Source organism: Podarcis cretensis (genome assembly GCF_951804945.1).
Source record: "Podarcis cretensis genome assembly, chromosome: 16".
NCBI classification, from domain to species: domain Eukaryota; kingdom Metazoa; phylum Chordata; class Lepidosauria; order Squamata; family Lacertidae; genus Podarcis; species Podarcis cretensis.
This window is the reverse complement of record NC_137186.1, coordinates 11,971,225-11,989,204: the sequence shown is the minus strand read 5'-3', so window position 1 is coordinate 11,989,204 and position 17,980 is coordinate 11,971,225. Positions and strand designations below refer to the sequence as shown.

Below are 17,980 nucleotides of genomic sequence, written 5' to 3'. Positions count from 1 at the left end.
GATTATTATTAATAATAAGTAACTGTGTTAAGTTGCTTTGCCCAGGGAAACCCAAAGATGAATTCATTTCAGTGGGTTTACTCTTAGTACAGTTAGTTAGCTACAACCCTGGGAGATTTAAACTTCAACGTGCCATACTCAAAGCCACTTCCCATGCATTATCTAGTTGCTGTCCTTACAACAACTTTGTAAAGTAGGCTGTTGTTGTGCCCATATTGCAGATGGGGAACACTGAGGCTGAGTGTGTTTTGCTTAATGCCACCTTGTTGAATCCTTGACCTTGATACCTCCTCTTGAGTCGCAAAGAGACAGGTAGCTCTGAGCATTTTAAATTCCGATGTCTATCAATCACTTATGTTGTTGTTGTTTAGTTGTTTAGTTGTGTCCGACTCTTCGTGACCCCATGGACCAGAGGACGCCAGGCATTCCTGTCATCTACTGCCTCCAGCAGTTTGGTCAAACTCACATTAGTAGCTTTGAGAACACTGTCCAGCCATCTCGTCCTCTGTTGTCCCCTTCTCCTTGTGCCCTCCGTCTTTCCCAACATCAGGGTCTTTTCCAGGGAGTCTTCTCTTCTCATGAGGTGGCCAAAGTATTGGAGCCTCAGCTTCAGGATCTGTCCTTCCAGTGAGCGCTCAGGGCTGATTTCCTTCAGAATGGATAGGTTTGATCTTCTTGCAGTCCATGGGAGAGCAGGGGTCAGCAACCTTTTTCAGCCGTGGGCCCGTCCACCGTCCCTCAGACCATGTTGTTGACCGGACTATATATTTTTTGGCGGGGGAGGGAATGAACGAATTCCTATGTCCCACAAATAACCCAGAGATGCATTTTAAATAAAAGGACACATTCTACTCATGTAAAAACACGCTGATTCCTGGACCGTCTGTGGGCCTTGAGAAGGCAATTGGGCCGGATCCAGCCCACGGGCCTTAGGTTGCCTACCCCTGCTCAAGAGTCTCCTCCAGCACCATAATTCAAAAGCATCAATTCTTCGGCGATCAGCCTTCTTTATGGTCCAGCTCTCACTTCCATACATCACTACTGGGCAAACCATAGCTTTAACTATACGGACCTTTGCGAACGGGTAGCTCTCAGTATTTTAAATTCTGATGTCTATCAATCACTTATAAAAGTGCCCCAGGTCCCGCCCACCAGGCGGTGCGCGTAAAGTAGGAATCGTTACAGAATGCTCAACGTTCCACTCGCCCCGCCTCCCCTCCCTTTGCAGCCGAGCGAGTCGCCCGAACCCTTACGTCACTGTCCCTATTAGCCAATCCTGGGCGGAGGGGAGGAGCCCTGAGCTCAGCTGCGGTGGATGAGAAGGAGAGAAAGGAAAGAGGGAAGTGGATGCAACGTGCAGCCATCAGAGTAAGGGGGCCGGACGTCGCCCGAGGACTAAGGGTGGGTGGTACACGTGTGTTTTGTGTTCGTGTGAACGCAGCCAGAGAGTGGAGTAGAGGACATATTGGTGTAGAAGGAGTCAGCTGCTGTAAATCGAGGTGGGTCGGTCTGGAGTGTGTGTTTATTATGGTAGAGAGAAGATCGAAATTATATCGGTAGCAACTAAAGGAGGCCTCGATACAGGGTTAGGGGGTGCGTTGTACATCCGGTTGGGGGGTACCAGGAGGGCAAATTGGGGAAATCGTTCCAAGGGTAGGCTGCGGGGTGCACGTTACAGACAGGAAGAGAAATGTCATCAAATGACGGGTTGGAAGGCATATTTGCTGGTGAGGTTCTGGAGCAATTGGGAAGGGTTTCTGTGATGTACTTTACTCATGAATTACCGCATTTATATCCTCCAAGGAGCTGAAGTGTGGTGTCCATGTTATCCTCGCAACAACCCTGCGAGGTAAGGCAGAGAGAGCTGGTGACTGGAGGGAGTCACCCACAGTGAATTTTGTGGCAGAGGGGAGATTTGAACCCTGGCCTCGCAGATCATAGTCCAACACTTTCACCACTATGCCACCGAAGGCTTTCATTGTGATCACAAATAATCCCTGGTCTTTACAGGGGGCATGGAGTGGGTGTGGCTGGCTAGGTGCAAATAACGCAGTAAAGTGAATGGGGGGAGGGAAGAGAGCAATCTTCCCTGAAGGGGCTGGTTAGTGGGGTGACCAGACAGGGGAATTGAACTCACTTAATATAGACTGCATGCAAACCATCCATTTAAAGCACACACACACACCCGCCAAAGAAATCATGGGAACTGTAGTTTGATAATGGCATTGAGAATTGTAGTTCTGTGAGAAGGCATACTAAATTTCCCAGGATTCTTTGGGTGGGTACTTTAAATATATTGTGTAGTCACAACCCCATTAAGTGTTGGCTACTTTGCTGAGCACCTCAGGTTGTGCAACAATTGGTTTACAAGCCGCATTCATGAAGGCTTCCAGACTGCGTTGTGTGGGCTGAAAAATGTATTCTCATGTGTGTTAATAATGGCAACCAGGAGTGGCAGCAGAGACTCATCTGGGGGTGGGAAACTTTCAGTTGCAAGTAAATATATGGGCTGGGGAGGTATTTTGCGGGGACGACAATTTCAGAGTGGAACATTTCCTCTCTATGATTAAAGTGCACATGGTGAGGTTAATTTCTTGATTTCATAAAATTTATATACTACTTGGTTGTAGAAAACCTCAAAGCGTTTACAAAAAGTTTATTAGTTAAAAGAAAAACCTAAAAATAAAAACCAGCAATTAACCAAAAACACATACGTATTCTAAATATCACGTTAACCCATATATTTATATTATTTTTTCTTATTATATTTATATTAAATAAATCTTATTTATTTATTACACACACATGCCTCCCACCTGTTCTCTGAGGCACTCAAAGTGTACACATTCCCCTCTCTGTTTGACTGGGGTCACATCCATGCCTTGCCTTTAAAGAATCCTGGGAACTGTAGTTTGTTAAGGAAGCTGGGAATTACAGCTCTGTGGCGGGTAAATTACACTTCCTGGGATTCTCTTGGAGGAAACCAAGTGCTTTAAATGTATGGTGTTGGAGGATACCTTCAGCCCAAGTGCCTTAAATGTATGGTGTTGGATACCTTCAGCCCATTTGTTATCTCTCGGCTCAGCCAACCTCACAGGGCTGTTGTGAGAACTGAAGACGGCTGTCAGTATGAATGCCACTGTGAGCTCCTTGGAGAAAGAGATGTAAACCGCTTTGAGGTTTTAATTGCAGCCAAGCAGCATATGAATGTTGTGGAATAATAAATGTAACAATAATAATTTGGGGGGCATGGTGTTGTGGGTGACCCCCTGTATGTAATCGGATCCTTTGCCCGACTCTCTCTAGAATCCCAATGCAGAGGACCGTGGCTGTCCTTGGTGGGGGGGTGAGCGGCCTTGCAACCTGCTACTACCTCGCCAGAAGCCCCCAGGCCCCCAAGGTGAGTGTGGGACTCTCTGTGTGGTACTGTTGCTCTCTGGAGGGCAAGGCCTGGAGGGAAACAGCACTGCATTTGTCGCTTAAGTTGGCCATTTTGTGTGTGCGGGTGACCAAGGGCACAGCTTTAGACAAGCATGGCTTCCCCCCCAAAAGGATTCTGGGAGCTGCCATTTGTTAAGAGTGCTGAGAGTTGTTCGGAGACTCTTGTTCCCCTCACGGAGCTACAGTTCCCTGGGAAGAAGGGCTGAGCACTAAACTCAGAACTGCAGCTCTGTGAGGGGAATTGGGGATGTGCTAATAGTTCTCAGTACAGTGGACGCTCGGGTTGTGAATGTGATCCGTGTGGGATGCACGTTCGCAACCCGCAGTGTTCACAACCTGCAGTGGCGCGTTTGCACACGCGCGGGTTGCAATTCGGCACTTCTGCACATGCACAAAGTGCAATTTAGCACTTCTGTGCATGCGCGACCCTCGAAACCTGGAAGTAACCCGTTCTGGTACTTCCGTAACATGAAAAAACGCAACCTGAAGCGTCTTTAACCCGAGGTATGACTGTCCCCTTAACAAACTCTCCTCTTCCTGGGTGCTGTTCTGGAGTTTCTCTCAACACCTAATTTGGGGGATTCAAGGGGAGCAGAGCGGGAAAAGGCCCCATTGTACGTTTCCGAGCACAATTCAAAGTGTTGGCATGGACCTTTAAAGCCCTAAACAGCCTCAGCACTGTATATCTGAAGGAATGTCTCCACTCCCATCGTCCAGCCCGGACACTGAGGCCCATCTCCGAGGGACTTCCACCAGTTCCCTCACTGTGAGAAGTGAAGGGAAGCAGGCAGAGGGCCTTCTCGGTAGTGGCACCTGCCCTCCTGTCAGATGTGTGACTTTTAGAAGACATCTGAAGGCAGCCCTGCATCAGAAGGTTTTGAACAGTTAACGTTTTATTACGTTTTGGTATATGCTGGAAGCTGCCCAGGGTGGCTGGGGCAACCCAGTCCGATGGGCAGGGTACAAATAATAAAGTTGTTGTTGTTGTTGTTGTGGAAGCTCTTGTAAGGGTTTCTATAACAGAATCCGTTCATTGGATCTGGCCCATAGGAAACAAGGAAGATGGTTCTGATAATAATCAGCCCAGCATCCTGATAAACACGGGTCCCATTTGATACTATTTGGTCACATTCTCATGCGCACACTAGTGTTCAAAATTCCCCAAGCGCATTTTGCGACTGCAAACAGTCCACTTGCGACCAAATGGAGATGTCCTGTTGCCAACTTGGCGCCTGACATCTCCATCTTCTGGCTGGCACACAGAAAAAATTTCTGCTGCCATACCACCTGCGCAGCAGCAAAATTGGTGAGAGAATTGCTTTCCAGTGCAGAAACAACAACAATAATGATAATAATTAAATTACATTGTAAAAATAATCGTCGTGACCGTAGCCTAGATTTAAGGTGCCATTTGGCAATTAGCTTATATATCTGAGGTTTTTTTAACACTGACACCCACCCCACCCTTTCTCTGTCCAGGTAATCCTTTTAGAAAGCAGCAGCCGCCTGGGAGGATGGATCCATTCCACCCGTACAGAAGATGGGGCGGTTTTTGAGCATGGGCCCAGGGGGATCCGCCCTGCTGGGGCCGTGGGAAAGAACACCCTCCTTATGGTATGTATTTTGTAAATCGGAAGCCCTTTACAATCAAGCAGTATATCAGTTGTATGAAATAAAATAAGCTGATAAGTTGAGGCCCTTGATAGCTCAGTTGGTAGAGCATGAGACTATTAATCTCAGGGCCGTGGGTTTGAGCTCCGCATTGGGCAAAAGATTCCTGCATTGCAGGGGTTGGAGTAGATGACCCTTGGGGTCCCCTTCGACTCCACAATTCTATGATATATCCCTGGCAAGATACTCCCAGCTGTGCTAGCCTGTCACTGGAAACATGGCCACTTGACCCAGAGACAGATGATACTTAATCCTAGTGGACTGCTTCTGAAATCACCTGCTTGCCCATTCTCTCTTATTACTGGTTTTCCAAATTATTACAAATCAGTCCGAATTCCTTTAATTTAATACAATTGCTCTTTTTTAAAAAAATCAGGTTTCCCACTCCTGTTGCAAACATATGTCCATTACTTCTCCTCTTAATCCTTCTCTTGAATTCTCTTCCATTTTGAGAATTAGCAAGAGAAGGACCTGCTTGCCAGTTCTCAGAACAGAATTGGTTTGCCTCAAGCCATAGGCCAGGCACCAGAACCCTTTGGCTTTCCAGATGCTGCTGAACTACAGTTCCCATCAGCCCCCAGCAAGCATGGTGGGAATTGCGAGGCCACCGGGGTTTGAACCTGGGAGAGGATGCTCTGCTACTCAGTGATGACACTTCCCCAAAAGCTGATCTGGGCGGCATTGGCTGCTGTTATCCATGCATCATCATCTACAAATGGTCACAGGTCGTTTTATCTTTAGAAAGTTCGGTGTCGACTTTCTAAGTCCCACAGACTGCAAATCATTTCAGATCCGCATTGCTTGGGGAGCGAAACAGTCCCCATAAGCAATCATGTTTGCTATACAGTGGTACCTCAGGTTAAGAACTCAATTTGTTCTGGAGGTAACTTGAAACTGTTCTTAACCTGAGGTACCACTTTAGCCAATGGGGCCTCCTGCTGCTGCTGCGCCGCTGCCACACGATTTCTGTTCTCATCCTGAGGTAAAGTTCTTAACCTGAGGTACTATTTCTGGGTTAGCGGAGACTGTAACCTGAAGTGTCTGTAACCTGAAGTACCACTGTAATACACTATTTTGAAGTCGAGCATCTGCACTGGGGTTAAGAGGGTTGCGATTCCTTTCTAGGTCTCTGAACTCGGACTTGATGCAGATGTCCTTCCTGTCCCCGGTGACCACCCAGCAGCCAAGAACCGCTTCCTCTATGTCCGCGGAGCCCTCCATAAACTCCCCTCGAGTATCAGGTACTTTCCAGAAACCCTGGGGATGGCTTTCGGGAGCCCTGAGATCAACCTGTCCTTCCTATCTGAACCCGGAAGGTGATACTTTGTCCGCTGTGTTTTGTGGGTGGCGATTCCAGTGGCGTCGTGCGGACTGTTCCTCCTTTCACCCGCCCTCTGGTCTGGAGTGGCCTGAAAGAGCTCCTGTCCCCCCGCGGCTCTGAAACGGACGAGACCATCCACGGCTTCGTGAGGCGTCGCTTTGGCCAGGAGGTACGTGCCCAGAGGAGAAATGTGGCAACGCTCATTTGGGGGAGTGAGCCAGGAAGGTTTTCTTATGGAGGGGCGTTTTGTTTTGGCTGGCACAGGGCAGGGGGGAAAGGAGAAGCGGACCAAGGGTGGGGCAGGGGCCGTCTGTCTTATCAGCTCCACACAGGGCCTGAGAGAAGGGTGGGTTCCACTGCTCTCCCTGCCCTGCCTGTTTCTCTCACACAAAGCCTCCCAACAGAGTCAGGGTAAGCTGTTCTCTAAGATATCCATAAAAGAACAGGGCTACTGCCTGCTTAAAGGGAAGGGTACTTTCCCCGTCTCCCCCCACCCTTCAGGCGAAGGGCCACATTCGCTTCAGGAGAACTTTCCAAAAGCCACATGAGTCAGAGGCAAAAGTGAGCAGAGCAGTGAATGTGAATTTTACCGTTGCACAGAGAACTAGTTTGTACATAACACTCATTCGCCCCTCTCTGTCCTGTATCGGGAAGTTTTTAATGTTTGCTGTTTCATTATGTTTTTATATGTGTTGGAAGCCGCCCAAATGGGTGGGGTATTATTATTATTAAGGTAAAGGTAAAGGGGTCCCTGACCATTAGGTCCAGTCATGGCCAACTCTGGGGTTGTGGCGCTCATCTCGCTTTACTGGCCGAGGGAGCCGGCGTACAGCTTCCAGGTCATGTGGCCAGCATGACTAAGCTGCTTCTGGTGAACCAGAGCAGCACACGGAAATGCCATTTACCTTCCCACTGGAGCGGTACCTATTCATCTACTTGCACTTTGACGTGCTTTCGAACTGCTAGGTTGGCAGGAGCAGGGACCGAGCAACGGGAGCTCACCCCTTCGCGGGGATTCGAACCGCCAACCTTCTGATTGGCAAGTACTAGGCTCTGTGGTTTAACCGACAGCACCACCCGCCTCCCTATTATTATTATTATTATTATTATTATTATTATCATCATCCTCCATCCAGGCAAGTAATAGGCCTGATTCAAATTCAAAGACACATTCCAGCCAGGCAAAATCACCCAAGGACCAGCAAGAGGGATGTGGCTTGTGGGAGATTCCAAAGGGCCAGATAGAAAGCCTTAAGGGGCCACATTTGGCCCCAGGGTCTGAGATTCCCCACCCTTGATTTTTAAATCACCCAACATCAGGGCAGGTTGCCTCTTTCTTGCCTTGAGTGCTGCGTCCTTCATCTCCACAGCTGGCCGACATTGTCATCGACAGCCTCTGCCGGGGGGTGTTTGCCGGAGACTGCCGGACCCTCAGCGTGCGCTCCTGCTTCCCGGCGCTGTTCCAGGCCGAGCGAAGCCACCGTTCTGTCATCTTGGGCATGGCCCTTGGCGGAGGTGAGGGGCCGTGGGGAGTCGGAGAAAAAGAAGGAGGCTTTTGGATTGCATGTTTTGCAATTTCAGAAGGGAAGGACGCATAGAAAAGTTTCTGATATCAGACTTCCTTATCTTGTAGGGAAAGGCCCCCCTGTGGATTCTCCTCTGATCCGCAGAGCTCGAGACGAGCAATGGAGCCAGTGGTCGCTGCGTGGTGGCATGCAGACTCTCCCCGAAGCCTTGGAGGACTTCGTGAAGCAGCGTGGGGTGGAGATTCACTGCGGCACCCCTGTGAAGCGGCTGGAGAGGGCGGCATCCGGCTCCTGGAAGGTAAGAAAAGGGCCATTGGGGAGTGAGAAAGGAGTGCAGGGAAGCTTCCTCTCTAGGAATCTCCTTTCAGCTGCTCTGGAGTTATTTTGCCCCATTCCTCTTGCGATATTTCCACAGAGGCCCGTTCAAGTCACGCGGTTAAAGTGTTGGGCTCAAAGACCTGGGAGATGTGGGTTCAAATCCCTTTCTCAGCCATGAAGGTCACTGTGGGCACCCTGGGCCCAATCACTATCTCTCAGCGGACTTCCGGGTTAGCGCGATCCGAGTAATGGCGGATTCCCTCCGAGCTCCGGAGGGAATCGGCTCCATTGCAAACGGGTCTCACCGCGACGACGACGCGGGGACCCTTAGAAACCGCAGGCGCGGAAGCCTGCGGACCTGGTGACTCGGCGGGCACCTAAAGCGCCCCCCCCGACCCACGAAGAGCCTTTTTAAAGGCTGCGGAGAGGGTACGGGGAGTGGCGTGGTGCTGTGAGTAGACCGCTACTGCAGTGGAGCGAAGCCGCGAGCCATGGCCGGAGACCGCTGACTTTCTTCCCTGAAATTCGGACTCTAATTAATCCGTGAGTAGATTGGAATTTGGACTTTAAAAAGCTTATCCTTGAATTCGGCACGATCGGGGGATGTGCTAAAGGGAAGTCCGCACCCCCCTGCTTACAGAAAATTTAAAGCAAAGATCGGAGAACTAAGGTGGAGAGTTCTTTCCTTGGTGTTCTGTAAAAGATAAGATTTGCATGAATTTGACAGAAGAAGATGTGTGCTGGAGAGTAAGAGTGATTTTTTAGAAGTTTGTCTTTTTTGAACCCCCCCAGACCCGGGGGTGTCCTTTTATGTGAGCTGGAGAACAAGGAACGAGGAGTTTGACAGCTGTCAAAGGAGCTGTCAAACGGGCAGCGAAAGTGAAAAACTCTATTATTTAACACTTTTTGGACTTAATTTGTTACATTCGAACTAAAGTGGTTGGAAACAAAGTAGGGAAATAACAAAGTAAAGGACTATTGGAAAAGATTACTAAGTAACTAGAATCCCCCTAGGGGAAACATTGAAACATTGCAATGGCTGCAGATGGAAAACTACAGGCAGAGCTAGAAAGAATGTTTTTTCTTGTGGGAAAACTGGAGGAGCAGACTACGGTCATGAGTAAACAACTCATAACCTTGAACTCTAAAATAAATGACTCTGCTGAAGGTACAATGGATTTGACTGTGGAAAAGTCTGCAGCTGAATCAGAAGAGATAACTTCGGAACAGGGGGAGAGCGAGCAAGGGCTAGTACAGATGGAGACTACCAACCACAAGCCTACATTGTTAGAATACAAAGAAGAAGACCCTTGGATTACAAATCTGCGAAAGATGCGAAAGAGGAGGGAGGAAGCCCCTGGAACATCTGGAATACCTGATTTTAAAAGAAATAAGAAATACGACTGGGGCTTCCTATTTGAGTATGGACTGGTTGATCTTCTGCAGCAGCTGGTGTCAAGTACTCTGGATGGAAGAAATTCTGATGAGACTGAGCTGAAATTTCCCCGAAACCTGAGGACCAATGAGGAGGGTTACCAACAAGATCGGCAAAGAGAGACTGACAAGGACTTAAAGGCCTCAGATGTGAGGAACCCAGGCTAAAAACTGTTGTTATGGATGGGGGGACATTTGGAAGGGACAGAAACCGGGGCTGGGGGGGGGGGAAAGGAGAATTTGTTTTTAAATCTTTATGACTTTTGTGTTTGATTATTATGACCTATTTTTAAGATTAAAGGGAAATTCGTGGAAGGAACTCGAGACGACCTTAGGAAAGGCTTTAATGTTTTATAAGAAAATTGGATAAGTAAAATCTGGCTAAGTAAATGGTTTTTTTTTTTAAAAAAAAACATATATATATATAGATATAGTAATAATACGCAATGGATGAGAGATTTGAATTTGCTGAGTTAATGTAACTGAACTAGGATGTATGAAGGGGGGATGGGGGGAGGTCAAGAACTGGGGTTAGGAAAGTAAGGTTATGAAATTTTTATACGTGTTGTCTTTGTCTTTGTGTGTGTATGTTTGTCTTTATAAAATGTGAAAATTTAATAAAAATACCAATCACTATCTCTCAGCTTAACCTGCCCAGACACTGAGGTCCAGTGCTGAGGGCCTTCTGGCGGTTCCCTCGCTGCGAGAAGCCAAGTTACAGGGAAGCAGGCAGAGGGCCTTCTCAGTAGTGGCACCCGTCCATCAGATGTCAAGGAAATAAACAACTGTCTGATTTTTAGAAGACATCTGAAGGCAGTCCTGTTTAGGGAAGCTTTTAATGTTTAATAGACTATTGTATTTTAATATTTTGTTGGAAGCCACCCAGAGTGGCGGGGTATAAATAATAATAATAATAATAATAATAATATATAACCTGCCTCACAGGGTTGTTGTGAGAAGGGCGAGATCCACATGCTCCACTTTGAGAGTCTTGGAAAAAAAGGTGGGACTGAAGTGGGATGATGAACGATAATCAATTGAAGTGATATGAATAAATAAGCTGCCATTTCCTTGCAGGAGCACCTGTAACCATGTGTGGGCTTTAGCCGGCTGCCCCTGACTATAAATTGAGCTGTATCCAACTGAAGCATACTCAAGAGTCGACCTGCTGTTTTATTATTGCATTTTATCTCGCCACTTCCACCAAGGAGCTCACGGGGGGGGGGGCATGCATGGCCCTCACCTTCTCCATTTTAACCTCACAACAACCCTGTGAGGAGGTAGGTCAGGCTGAGAGACAATGGTTGGCCCATGGGCACCCAGTGATCTTCGTGACCGAGTGGGAATTCGAACCCCGGTCTCCCAGATCCTAGTCCAACGGGTTGGGTACTGCAATAACCAGCACTGGGCCAGGTGCCAAGGTTAATCTTTTTTAAAAAATAAATAAATTATTGATTTTCCAAAATTTAAACAAACAAACAAACATACATCTTAATTGTACTTAATCCAATCTTAGTAACATTATTAACTGACTTCCTCAAATCCCCCTGGCTGAATTTCAGTGTATATAATTGTAACAGTTTTCCAAAACCAATTTTCTCATAAAATTAATCAGTTAACATCTTTCTTTCTTCTCATTTTAACTTTAAAAATGTTATTCTCTAACATTACATATTTAAATCCTAAGCCTATCTGGTATTTGCAAATTTTTCCAATTAAGTTATCTTAATATATTTAACTAAATAATCTTTGAATTTCATCCATAGGTGCCAAGGCTAATCTTGGGGACATCACCCAGAGTTTTCTGAGTGGTCATTTGTGGTGGTGGTAAGAGGGCTGGACTTCAGCCAGAGGGCCCTGGTTGACCATCTGATAAATCACTGCACTTGTGTTAGGGATCCTTCTGTGGCTGGCGCAGCGTTGATTGATGCTGGCTCTGCATTTCTCCCTTAGATAGCGCTTGAGGACGGCATTGTGAAGGCAGATCACATCATCAGCGCTTTGCCTGCCCAAGGTAGGAGAATCCTCTGTCCTGGAACAGGGACTGTGGAGCCTAAGGACCACATTTCATCCTAGGCAACCGTGAATAGACTCAACCTGCCTCTTCTCTCTCTCCAGCGCTTGCTGAGTCGCTCCCTGGCTGGGCCGAACCACTTGCCCGAGAGCTGCTGGCCATCCGGGCTGTTTCTGTGGGGGTGGTGAACCTACAGTACAGAGATGTGCATCTCCCCGTCACGGTAAGAGGCTTTTTCGATGCCCCTGCTCAAAACACGAAGCTTGCTGGTTCCCATTGCGTGGCTATTCCCGCCCCCTCCCACAGATGGAGTAAATAAAGACACCGGACACCAGAAATTTAGGTTAATGGGCGAAAAATGGCCACAACTTTATTGATTACAGGTAAGAACGGTATTGGCTTAGGCATTGGCCCTAACAGACTATCCAGTCTAACCGGGAAGGGTTAAACACCAGCAGGGGGAGCCCCCGAGATGCACATCCCTAGGCGCTCCCCGAGGGGTTACCGCTCGGGAGCGCGCTTTAGGCCCTAGCCTCCGTAGGTTTTGGACGAGGCGACGCCCCTCGGAGTCCTTTAACGAACTACCCTTCAAGATTTGGGGGAGGTGATGGCGTTCCTCCCCCCCCCCCCCCGATCTCATTTGCCAAGACCAAGGAGTTGTGACATTGCTACGAGGTAGGTGAAAAAACCAAGTGGCTTCAAAATTCCAGCCAATTAGCCAAATGGAAAAACTCCTACCAGGCCCCTTGCGGCGACCAGCCGAAGCCCATAGCAAAGTCCGAATGCCAAACCTAAAGGGCGGGTGGGTGGGAAATCGCAGCTGCTGTAGAGGAGGGAAAGGGGCGAGCCAGGGGCTGCCCCGACCTTAAGTGCCCTTAGGTCGGCCCGCCCCTGCCACCAGCCGATTAGCTGACGCTGCCGGAGATGAATAGTAATGGGAATCCCCTGATCCCGCGGGGCTGGCGCCAGCCCCGCAAGACTGTGGGCGGGGTCGTGAGCCCGCAACACCCCCCCTCCTAAATTCGGGAGTGGCTTTGCCAGGAGTGTTAAGGGGCAGTGCAGGCAAGAATAATGTCTCTCGTTTCTCTTAGAGTTTTTCCCCCTGTTGTGTCACACAGGAGAAAATCCGTACATGCCCATAGTTAGATCTATTGCTTTGGGAACTGGGAAGCTTTACCAGGTGAATTTCTACCTGTCACAGAGCGCAACAACTTTGAAACCAAAGAAAAGGGGAATGTGGCAAAAACATCCACATGCCCATAGGAAGATGGAGCGGTTGGAGGAGAGGGTGGGGACACCTTGCCAGCTAGAAATTCAGCGGGTAAAGTTGCCGGGCGCTGTCACGGGAAAGATTTCTATATGTCCACAGAGAAATGGAGTGATGTGACAAGGACTGGGGCTTAAGCCTTAAATTTTGAGAGCTCTGGAGTGTACATTTTTGTAATGTTAACTTCAGCTACAGTCAGTGGTCCTTGCATGTCCTTGCAAAAGGCTGTGTGATCAAGCCCTCCCCTTATTTTCTCAGGGGTGTGTGTCCACCCATGTGCCCACCTGCCCCTTGATCTGTGAGATTGGCTGGGAAACCCAGGCAGGGCCTTCTTCAGAGTGGCCCCAACCATTAGGAATAGGTTTAAATACTGTGTGTGTTTGTTTGAATGGGTTTTGTTTGTGTTTGTGTTTTTGTTTTTGAACGGTTCTTCCCAGAACCTTTAGGGCAGAGTTGAAGTAGAAATAAAGAAACCTACGCTTTGTGCGATTGTGTGTATTTTCTGCCAATCTCTTTCTTCCAGGGATTTGGGCACTTGGTACCCTCCTTCGAGGACAGCTCGTTGCTGGGCATTGTGTACGATTCTGTCGCCTTCCCCGGGCAGGATGGATCCAGCGGTCCTTGCATGCGCCTGACAGTAAGAGCCGGTGGGAGGCAAGGGGCTAACCTCCCACCCCCACTCTAGGATCATGTTCTAAATATGGCTTAATGCAGGCTTCGTCAGCCTGGTGCTCCTAGAGCATGGGTAGGCAACAAAGGCCCAGGGACCAGATCCAATCGCCTTCTAAATGCGGCCTGCAGATAATTGGGGAATCAGCGTGTTTTTACATGAGTAGAATATGTGCTTTTATTTAAAATGCATCTCTGGGTTCTTTGTGGGGCATAGGGATTTGTTCATTTTATTTTATTTTTTCAAAATATAGTCTGGCCCCCCACAAGGTCTGAGGGACAATGGTCCTGCTGAAAAAGTTTGCTGACCCCTGCCTTTGAGGCTCCTCCATTAGGGCAGATGGGGCACTGCCCCACTAACCTCATCTGGCTCTGAGCCAGCCCCTATTTCCTGACTGTCTTACAAGCAGTCCAGGGGCTGGCACTGCTTGGCAGCTTCCTCCTCCTTAGGCTCCGTGTTGCCCCTGTAATTGTGCTCATCGGGGGGGAGCTCTAGGATGCTGGAAGTGGGAACTGTCCTGCAGAAATTGACCCACCCTGGCCACTAAACCCTGGACACTCCGGCTTCCATCAGCCTCAGATAGGCTGGGAGTTCTAGTTCAAAATGGGTGCTGTGCCAAAATGGGTCCCAGAAGGCAATGCAGCTTTCAGGCTGGGAAACAAGCTTTTTAATGTTCCGCTCCTTTTGCCCAGGTTATGCTGGGTGGTGCGTGGTTTACGTCGGGGCTTGGAGATCCGGACACCGTCCCCCACGCTGTGCTGCTGAGCCGGGCCAAGGCAGCTGTTAAGGAGCACCTGGGGGTCTCAGCCGAGCCCTCCCGCAGCATCGTCAAGGTGCAGAAGGTACAGACCCTGGAGCAGAGAGAGAGAGAGATGGGAGGGGGGGAGAGTGTCAGTCTTAATTCCACAAACCTCCTTCTGTGTTCCAGCTGGATGCACAGCTCCCATTAAGTTCAAGAATCACAGAATCACAGAGCTGGAAGGGGACCCTGAGTATCATCTAGTCCAACCCCCTGCAATGCAGGAATACGCAGCTGTCCCATGCAGGCATCAAACCTGCAACCTTGACATTTTCAGCACCATGCTCTAACCAGCTGAGAAAAGTGAACTGATTTATGATGATTATATTGATTTCCTTTATTTCACAAAACGTATAATAAATAATAATAAAAATAAATTTTATTTATACCCCGCTCTTCCCAGTTCAAAAACCGGGCTCAGGGCGGCTAACAACAAATTTTAAACACTTTAAACCACTTAATTATAAAAGCAGCATAAAATACAGTATAAAAACACGAATAAGAGTAAAATTCAAAATTCAAAAATCAATTAGATAATCCCCAGGGCTAGCTGGCTGAATTGGTCCTACTTGGGCCAGCGAGGAGGCCAGGGGAGAATTAGCTGTGGGGTCTCAGAGCGGGTGATCTTCATAAAAGGGGAGGGGGAGGGAAGAGAAGGGAAATGAAAGATCAGGCTGAATTCAGATTAAAGGCCAGGCGGAATAGCTCTGTCTTACAGGCCCTGCTTGCAAAGAAGAAACCCTCAAAGTGGTTGACAAGCAGAATGAAAATGAAATTATCAGTGTGTGTGTTTTTTAAAAAAGTTAAAAGCAACTATTTAAAACTTTATAATAATGAAAACCAACATTCACTTTTCTGCTGGTGAATGGGCTGGGCAGCCTTAGACAAAGCTGCTGTTTTCAGCTGCTCCTTTGCTCCTGCAATTTTGGGAGGGCAGTGCGCCAAGATGGTGTACAGCATGACATAAATGGAGAGCTTTAAAAATGCAAAATTTGGGCGGAGGTTAAGAACCAGGGTGCTTTGACCCACCGTCTGTGTTGCTTTCGTGATGACACAGCCACTGTGCTGGTTGTTCCCATGGTACAGATGGAGAATTGGTGGCATGAGGAGGCTGTGGGGATTTGAACCCAGCTCTTTGCTGTCCAAGCCTCAATTTCTGTGTCTTGTGTGTGGAAGAAGCAGAGGAGAGGGCAATGCATTGGGTGAGAAGCAGAGAGAAAAAGAGTCGGGGAGGGGTATTGAAGGGGAGAAGAGAAAGGGGTACAGGATCTCTTTTTATATATATAACTCCAATTTGTTTGAAAACATTTTGAGTTGCTCAAGACCACCTGCAAACCCCTTTGCCCCTTCCTGTCTCTGCAGGCCTGCATTCCTCAGTATACACTCGGCCACTGGAAACACATAGGTAGGCCTTTCTTTTTTAACTATCAAGACAATTTAATTCAGCTATTTTCATGTTACACAGCCTTCCAATATGAGTGTGTGTGTGTGTGATAGAGAGAAAGCGAGAAAGAGAGTTAGGCCTCAGCTTCATTAATCAAAAAATAATGTTTTGAATTCATTATAAAAATACAACACCGGATGGCGCCAGAGAGCAAAAAAAAATTCTAAGTGATTTTTGCATAGCATTTTTTCTTTCGTTCGTTATAACGATTTAATTTCTGACTTATTTATAGCCTTTTCCCCCCATGTGTAGCTCCACCCAGAGAGAGAGAGAGAGAGAGAGAGAGAGAGAGAGAGCAAGCAGACACACAAACAACCTAGTGCAGCAACACCTTTCTATGTATACAGTGGTGCCCCGCAAGACGAATGCCTTGCAAGACTGAAAACCCGCTAGACGAAAGGGTTTTCCGTTTTGGAGGTGCTTCACAAAACGAATTTCCAATGGGCTTGCTTTGCAAGACGAAAATGTATTGCGAGTTCCTGCGGGTTTTTTTCCCTCCCCCCCCCCCTTTTCTAAGCCGCTAAGCCGCTTATCAGCTGATCCGCTAAGCCGCTTAACAGCTGATCCGCTAAGCCGCTTATCAGCTGATCCGCTAAGCCGCTTATCAGCTGATCCGCTAAGCCGCTAATAGCGCTAATCCACTAAGCTGCTAATGGGCTTGCTTCGCAAGACGAAAAAACTGCAAGACGAAGAGACTCGCGGAACGGATTCTTTTCGTCTTGCGAGGCACCACTGTATTCTATCTATATAGTATATAGGAGCACAGATCTTCAGCCAGGGGGTCGGGACCCCCAGGTGGGTCGCAGCACAGCTCTTTCTTCTTGCCATGTTGAACTCCAGCTACAGCTGACCAAACCAAAGGAGCGCAGTGCATGCGGTGTCTGGGCCAGGATGCATCCTTATGAAGACACACTCATTTTTGCTACAGGTGCTGCAAACTGAAAGGCTAGAGCCTTTTTCCATAAGAAGAATATTTCTGGCAAGCTGTGTATAGCCTTCCTGTAGTGAGGGAGCTGTGACACTGTTTGCTTTCTGGTCTGTTTGTGTGGCTCTCTCAACTTCTCCTGGTCTGTTTGTGTGGCTCTCTCAACTTCTCCCAGAACAGTTGAATGATGGGGACCAGAATGCGGGAGGGTGGTAACTCAGCGGAAGGGATGGCTGCAGGAAATCAGCTGGCAGAGGCTCCCACCTGGAACCCTGGACAACCGCTGCCAGTCAGTGCAGGCGGTCCTGAGCTAGATGGAGCAATGGCCTGACTCGGTATAAGAAGGCAGCGACACATGTTCCTTGCTAACCCTTTGCTCTTTCCTTTAGAGAGCGCAGCGGCTTACCTGGAGCAGCAAAAGCTGCCTCTCAGCCTGGTTGGGGCTTCCTACGAGGGCGTCTCGGTCAACGACTGCATCTCCAGTGCCCACACTGCCACAGCCAAGCTTCTCGGCCATGTCTCCTGAGAAAGGCAGAGGGAACTTCGTCTTTCCTCGGCTTGTGGGACTCCTGCCCCAAAGTGCTCCTCTCAGCAGGATAAGAACCAAGGCTGCCAGCGAACTGCCTGGAAGTGGGGTTGACGAATCTCTTGGCACAAGATCCAGGCCTCTCGCGCTGAAACGCAGAAGCGGGTGGTTGCGTTGGTTCAGCTTGGAATGGATTTGCTCCTCTGAGCTTATATCTATCTGGTCCGCAAGCACCACACACTCTGTGCTCAGCACTGTCTGGAGAAGGCCTCGCTGAGGACTAGGAGCATGCGTTGCTGCAATTGGAAAAGCGGGTGTCTAGTCCCTTGCTTTCCTCCCTCCCTTGCAATTTGAGGTTTCCCCTGGTGCTTGGAAGTGTTCGTTGCTTTGTCTGAAGATTATGGGGAAGGTGTCTGAGATGCTCTGCTGTTGGATGGTGGGGTTTGTGTGGGCCCTGCCTGCTTCCTTCCCCCCACCCTTCAGTTCTTCACAAAACTGACTATTTCATAAGTGTCTGCTAATAAAAATATATATCTATCAGCCCTACTGCTGGGGGTGGTTGGGCTGATTTCTCGCTCCCATTATTTGCGTACATAAAAGTGCAAAGCTTGAGGATTCAGGCAG

General features: G+C 48.4%; 1 protein-coding gene across 6 annotated transcripts; it reads left to right on the top strand.

The window, feature by feature from the left end:
• Positions 1–1,281: 1,281 nt before the first annotated feature.
• Positions 1,282–17,491, top strand: PPOX (protoporphyrinogen oxidase). 6 transcript variants are annotated; one of them, XM_079958169.1, is made up of 14 exons: positions 1,307–1,499; positions 1,804–1,849; positions 3,307–3,400; positions 4,921–5,055; positions 6,238–6,353; positions 6,470–6,602; positions 7,804–7,948; positions 8,067–8,257; positions 11,665–11,725; positions 11,830–11,948; positions 13,516–13,629; positions 14,355–14,504; positions 15,824–15,866; positions 17,220–17,491. In XM_079958169.1, the coding sequence occupies exons 3-14, from the start codon at positions 3,314–3,316 to the stop codon at positions 17,354–17,356; spliced, it is 1,431 nt and encodes a 476-aa protein (XP_079814295.1). In that variant the 5' UTR covers positions 1,307–1,499; positions 1,804–1,849; positions 3,307–3,313; the 3' UTR covers positions 17,357–17,491. The 6 variants fall into 6 exon arrangements, with proteins under 6 accessions (XP_079814294.1, XP_079814296.1, XP_079814295.1 ...); XM_079958171.1 differs by having other exon boundaries at positions 1,317–1,368; XM_079958168.1 differs by lacking the exon at positions 1,804–1,849 and having other exon boundaries at positions 1,282–1,368.
• The last annotated feature ends 489 nt before the right edge of the window (positions 17,492–17,980 follow it).